We start from the raw sequence: 6,681 nt of genomic DNA on the forward strand, positions 1-6,681 counted from the left end.
CGGGGGCTAAGGAGGGGACCCCTGGACTTGCTGAGAGAGTTATGGGAGGGGGAGACCTCCCTGGGTGGAGAGTCAGGGGTGGAGGATGTCCTGGCTTTCTGGGAAAGTCTTGCTGAGCTCTTGGGCCCTGCCAGGGAGACCCTGGGCAGAGCCCAAGGGAAGAGGAAGGCCTGGTACACCCGCAGAGAGTGGGCCTGCGCCGGCCCCCTCAAAGTCATCCAGTAGCCAAACAAGGTGGAACCGGCTCTTGCAGGACGCCGCCGTGGCAGGCCCAAGAAAAGGGGAGCGCCAATGTCACAGCCAATGCTTTACGCGGTGGGAGACCCAAACTTCCCCAGGCCACCAGCTGAGTGACCCCGCTCATTTCAGTCTGCCTTAGAGGGATCCACATTCTTCTGACTCCTCCAGTCCCCACGGCCAGGATGTCACCTCACGCACCATCCACAAGGGACACTGTGAACTCTGTGGGCCGGATTCTCCTTTACACAAGGGCCCCTTTACACCACTCTGGTGGCCCGTAATGGCCCTAGGCTAGCATCAGTTACACCAATGTCAGTTTGAAGGTCACCTGTACATTGCTAGAGTTGCGTGAAACAGAGACGCGTGTAAATGGCCCAATATTTATTATTGTTTAGCTGCTATTTATTATGTATGTTGTGCTCATATCCCACAGATTTGCCCACTTGAAAACAGTGATAGAACAGAGTTTCACCAGCTTCAGTGCTGCTACGCTGGTTTCTGTTAGCTGAGGATCTGGCCCCACATTTGATTTTTATTTCTTTCCTATGAAAGAAACCAACTCTTATTACACACACTTTCGTAGGACCAGTACAGTGTGTTGCTGTCTTCACTGCAAATGGCTTCCTAAGGAGAGCTCTTTTCATCACTTCTGAACAGGGGGAAGGGGATCAGGCACCTGATCCTGCCAGTTCTTTCTGCCTGGCCTACTCTAGCGCTCCTTACTTCTTAATTTGGCTCGATGCAGAATTGAAGCAAATGGTCAGTCTCCCTGGTATCAAGGTACTAAACACAGGAGACTGAAAGGCTGAATGAAAAACAGAATTTCTCTCATTCTGAGCATTCCGATGTTTTAACATTTGTTTTTAATCCCACAGCTGGGTGCTAAGTCAAAATATCAAATTTTTCATGGCACGAAAAGTTAAAAAAAAAAACGATTGAGAAATGTTAGCATTAAACCACACCTGCCATAGGTGCCCCTGGTGGCCAGTGGGAGTTGTAGTTCACATGCCTCATTGTCCTCATTCTTTCCTGTGGACTGATCTCCCTTGTCCCTGCATCTCCCACAATGCACCTGCAGTCTTGTGACTCCCATGATGCACCAAATGTAGCAGTCAGAGTGAATACTGCAGCAAGAGCTTTATTGCTCTCTTTCTGCATCAATGAGCATTGGTCTGAAGATGGACAGAGTGAAAATTGATGTAAAAAAGAAGAGGAGGAAGATGATCAGGCTTTTTACCATTCCAGAAAGCCTGTAAGTTTGGATTCAGGCAGAGTATAAGGGCTATGTGCAATTTCTCACCCAAACAAAACAAATTAAATTTGGTATTTAACTACTTATGTGAAAAAAATACTGAAAACAGAAACCACCCTAGCTTATCTTTTATGTAGCTCTGCAAACTTGTGCAACAAGCAAAACCTTGTGCTAATCAATACAATCAATGGTATAGTCAGAAAAGTTAGATCCAAGGGAAAATAAGATTGCGAAAACAAAAAGTAGCCAGAGAAACCAAAACCAAAATGCAGGACTCATAAATGAATAATAAAGTCTAATTGGTAGAAGTTGCAAATTCAGGTTTCTTGTTCTTGAGATAGAGTCACTTTCAAGATGGAATTTTGGATAAGCAAATTTCTAAGGAACAGTGGTGGTGTTAGTTTAAAAATCATTTTGTGAAAAACCTTACATAGAAAATTGTTGCCTGATTTGTCAGTCACCTCCACATATCAATATGGAAAATGTGCTGTTTCTGCTTAACACATGCAAAGAGCTTTCTGCTATTTGGCTGTTTTAATTGGAAATATGAAGATTTACTTTGCCTTTGTTTTCCACCTTGCCTGAAGAGCTTATGCAGCTAAGATGAATCTAAATTGACACTATGAAGATTTCTTTCCAGCTGATATTTTTGCTAAAACATTGACTAATTGTGAAAACAGAAAGAAGGAAAGAAGGAAGGACAATCAGTGAAGCCTGCTTTATAAATTGCCACACTTAATAGCCTTAGTATTGGCCATGGGTGTCCAAACAGGCTGATAGATCCTTGGAACACAGATTTAATGACCTGTTGGACCAGAATCAGATTTTTTTAAGGTAGGATTTTTCTTGCTAACAGAACTATCCCAGCACTGTCCCATAAAGAGGAGGACACTCCATCCCTGAGGTTAGAAATTAACACAAGTTCCACCTTTCCTTGTGCATTTTGAGAAAGAGAAAATGTGGGCTTAAGCACTATTTGAAGATGGCAAGGAATTTAATTCCAGATTGGAAAATTGCATTGTTTAAATCTAGCTCCAGGATTTTTTCATTTGCAGCCATTGGTACCAAAGATGAGCTAGTTGGTACATGAAAAAATGAATGATCTACATCTATTTGCCTCCTGAATTATTACAAGATGCAAAAATAAACAGACAACATTGTGGATATGAGGATCACGCTCTGTCTTTGAACACTAGATATATCAAGTGATTCCTCAGCTGGGAGGGCAATACCAGTGGTAATCAACTGTCCTACATATCCCACCCAGTGGAAACATGCAGGATTGTGATTATATTAAATGCCTCCATTATTTATACTCATGCAAACCCATTGAATTCAGTGGGTGCAGGCAGAGGTAGAATTTGGCTCTGATTTTTGTGTGTGAGTGTGTGGGGAAGTTATAAAAAAACACACTAAGACAGAATCTGATCACAGTCCAGATACAGCCCAGGGCATAGGCCTGGGAACTAGGGGTAGGGGGATACTGCTGCAACGTCAGGCTCCTGGCCTACTACTTGGGGTCCCAGCTGCCAGCCCCATGAGGACTCTGCTGAAAGCCCCACACAACTGTTTGCCGCCCTGTGCGCCAGGGACTCTGCTGCCAGCCCCATGTGCCGGAGTCCTGGTTTGAGCCCTGGGCTTTGGGGGCCTCTGCTACCAGCTCCAGACTTGGGGCCCCGGGTGTTGGCCCTGAGTGCTGGGGCTTTGCTCCCAGCCTCAACTAAGAGTGGGGATAGACAGGAAAAAGGAGGCTCAGCACCCCCACTTTTAAAAATGGCCCAGGGGAGCTGAGCCCAATGCATTCAGTCCCAGTGGCTTGAGCCAAAGAATCCAAAACTTCCCTGAGTTCTAATCCCAGCTCCGCCACTAACTGGATTCTGGGACTTTGAGACATTTAGGCCTGAGATGTTACGACTGCCCACTAATTTTGGTTGCTGTGCTTTTTGAGATGTTCAACTTAACATTTGTCTCTGTGATGGGACCCTCACCCATCAAAAGGGGTGAAAGAACTTCTGTGCTCACAGTCAGCCCCAGCTTACCTCACTAGTGCAGCTTGTCAGGCCTGGGGCCAGCCCCCTGAAAGGCAGGAACCCAACCCAGTTGAGGGGGTCTCTGGAACAAGTAGAGTGAAATTGCTCAGACCCAGACACTTAGCAACTGGGTGCTGCTAGTCCAAGCCCCCAGAGGAAAGAAGGGCCGGTTTGTTTCTTTTGTCAAAATATGCCTTTGGGCTCCAGACAAGCTGACAGATAGGCGTTGAGATTGCCTGCAGACCCTGAAAAAATTGCTTCCCCACCTCGGTGTGAAGGAAGAGGCTTGAGCCCGGGTGGACTGTGGAACTATTTTCCAGCTTTTCGTTGGACTGTTCTATGCCGCCTGAAACATCTGGAGGCTTAAACCCCAGGACTGGAGTATAGGACTGTGCCTTAGCAAGCAAGTACAAGGTGAACGAGGTGCCTACCCCAGAGGCAACTGGAATTGTAGAGGCTTTTAAAACCTTTATAAATTAAACCCTATGGCCGTGTCCAGACTCAGGGGTTCTTTCGAAAAAAGTAGCCTTTTTTCGAAAGAACTTCCCCTGCGTCCAGACTCAAGCCGCGTTCTTTCGAAAGTAAATCGAAAGAACGCGGCTTTTCTTTCGACGGCGGTAAACCTCATTTCACGAGGAAGAACGCCTTTTTCGAGGGAGATCCGTCGAAAGAATGTGAGTCTGGACGGGGGGAGCCCTTTCTTTCGAAAGAATTGGCCTCCAGGAAGAAGCCCTGGTGGACAATCTGGGGCATGGGTTGCACGTCTGTGGTTCCTGGCTGCAGCCATTCCTTAAAGGGACAGGCACCCTCACAGACACTTGTTGCAGACAAGGAGCCAGAGCACATGGCGACCTTGCTGCAGCATGTCCCAGCCCCAAGAGCGTCCTGGTCCTTCCACCGAGCCTTCTGGGGACCCAGCCAAGGGCTCCAAGTGCCGGGCACCATCCTGGTCCGGCGCAGAGATCAAGAGCCTGCTGGAGCTGTGGGGAGAGGAGGAGGCCTTACAGGCCCTCAAAAGCCGGCGGCGAAATGCCGAAATTTATGGCCGCATGGCTGAAGCCCTGGCCCAGAAGGGCCACTACCCCCGCACCCAGGACCAGGTGCGCTCCAAGGTAAAGGAGCTGCGGCAGGGCTACGCCAAAGCCAGGGAGGAGAGCTCCCGGTCTGGGGCAGCCCCCCACTACTGCCCCTACTACCCAGAGCTGGACCAGATCCTGGGTGGCAGTGCAGAAGCACGCACACCACGGAGGTTCGTGCAGTCCGGACTGGCAGACCCGGTGGTGGACGCTCCAGAGCGGGAGCTACAGCAGTCTGGAGACGGGGACATGGTCCCAGAGGAGGAGGAGGAAGCGAGGAGACGGCGACCCTCACCACCGTGGAGCCAGTCACCCAGACCTCTGAGGCCTCCCAGGCGTCATCTGGCGCAGGAGAGGAAGCAGCAGGTGAGTACAGTGAGGTTGTGTCACACCCGGGGGGGGGGAGGAGGTAGGTGGGTGCACAGTGGGTGATGCACAAGGGAAACCTGTCATGCTCAGGCTGATGCCCAGGTCACACACACACACACACACAGTGTGACCTTCAGAATGTCTGCTTCCCCTGTCTCAAGGGAGAGGGCATGCCCTTTTGGACAGCTGTTGCACACATGACTGATTGTGATAGAAATGTAGCTGTGTTACTCTGATCTGAGGAAGTGGGTCTGGCCCAGGAAAGCTCATCCCCTAATAAACCATCCTGTTAGTATTGTAAGTGCTACAGAGTCCAGTTTATAGGACTGATTGTGTCTTCTTCTTTTCCTCCACAGCCGGACCAGCCGTGGAAGAGGGCCGCAGCACCCCAGCCCCACCTCCATCTCCATCTCGGGGACATGGGAGCCGCAGACACAGGCGTGTCTACGCGGACATCCTCAGACAGCACGTCGAGGCTGTGCAGGAGCAGAACTCCATCCTGCGACAGAGGGCGGAGGCAGAGGAGCGCTGGCATGATCGGCTCATGAACGAGCTGGTCCTGCAGCACACGCTCCTGTACAGCACCCTGAGGGAGGTCAGCGGCTTGCCTGCTGCTGTGCCTGGTCCTGCTCCTCCAGCACCCCATGACCCCACCCCACCAAACCCCCCTTCCACAACAGCATCCCTTTCCCCCCTTGGACCTCCCTCTCCCCCAGTCCCCCCAGTTCCCCAGCCCCTCTCTCCCCCTGGCTCTCCTCTCCCTCAGGCTTCCACGTCCCAAGAGCACCCCAGCAGCCAGCCAACCGACAGGTGCATCACCCGATCCCGTAGCCAGGGAGCACCCCAAACACGAGGCCCAGGCAGGAAAGGGAAATCTGCCAAGCCCGGTTCAACCTGATCCCCTTCCTCCCTCCAGGTTTCCAGTCCCCTTCCCCCCTCCAGGTTTCAATCACCCCCATCACCCCAGTTATAAAGCACAAACAAAGGGTTAAACGAGCTGTTTCTTTATTGTATATAGTTTGGCAACAAGAAAAATGAAAAAAATTTTTGTTATGTTTGCAACATTTATAATTTTGTACATATTACCTAACAAGTAAAGAGAACATTTTATTTTGAAACACACCCTGGTGTAAGTGATGTGTCCAAACTGGGTCAGGAGATGGGTTGTGGAGGGAAGCTTCTATTGGGCCAGGGCCCAGTCCCCAGGCAGAAGCCCCTCAGTGCACTCAGTCTCAGTGGCCTCCAATGGAGAATTGCTCCCGGAGGGCCTCCCGGATGCCAACTGCAGACCGGTGAGCCTGGCGGATGGCAGCTGTCCGGGGCTGGGCAAAGAGCCTCTCCTGGCCATCAGCAGCTCTCCCCCACCCTGGTAGGAAGGCCTCCCCTTTCCTCTCCACGAGGTTATGGAGGACGCAACACGCGGCCACCACCTCGGGGATGTTGGTCTCCCCCATGTCGAGGCGTGTGAGCAAGCATCGGAATCTGCCCTTTAAACGGCCAAACGCACATTCGACCTGGTTGCGAGCCCGGTTAAGGTGAGCATTAAACTGCTCCTTGCTCGCATCCAGCTGGCCGGTGTAGGGCTTCATCAGCCACGGCATCAGGGGATAGGCGGCATCACCCACTATGCACACCGGCATGTGCACATCCCCAACCGCAAACTGGCGATGGGGGAAAAATGTTCCTGCCTGAAGCCTCCGGTACAGGTATGAGT

The 6,681-nt window shown here is 50.8% G+C and overlaps 1 protein-coding gene across 1 annotated transcript; it reads left to right on the forward strand.

Moving 5' to 3' along the window:
* The first annotated feature begins 26 nt into the window (after window positions 1–26).
* LOC142827752 (zinc finger and SCAN domain-containing protein 20-like) lies at window positions 27–6,411 on the forward strand. Its single transcript, XM_075923395.1, has 2 exons — window positions 27–4,964; window positions 5,324–6,411. The coding sequence occupies exons 1-2, from the start codon at window positions 4,386–4,388 to the stop codon at window positions 5,513–5,515; spliced, it is 771 nt and encodes a 256-aa protein (XP_075779510.1). The 5' UTR covers window positions 27–4,385; the 3' UTR covers window positions 5,516–6,411.
* The last annotated feature ends 270 nt before the right edge of the window (window positions 6,412–6,681 follow it).

This window comes from Pelodiscus sinensis, chromosome 3 (genome assembly GCF_049634645.1).
Source record: "Pelodiscus sinensis isolate JC-2024 chromosome 3, ASM4963464v1, whole genome shotgun sequence".
Lineage (NCBI taxonomy): Eukaryota > Metazoa > Chordata > Testudines > Trionychidae > Pelodiscus > Pelodiscus sinensis.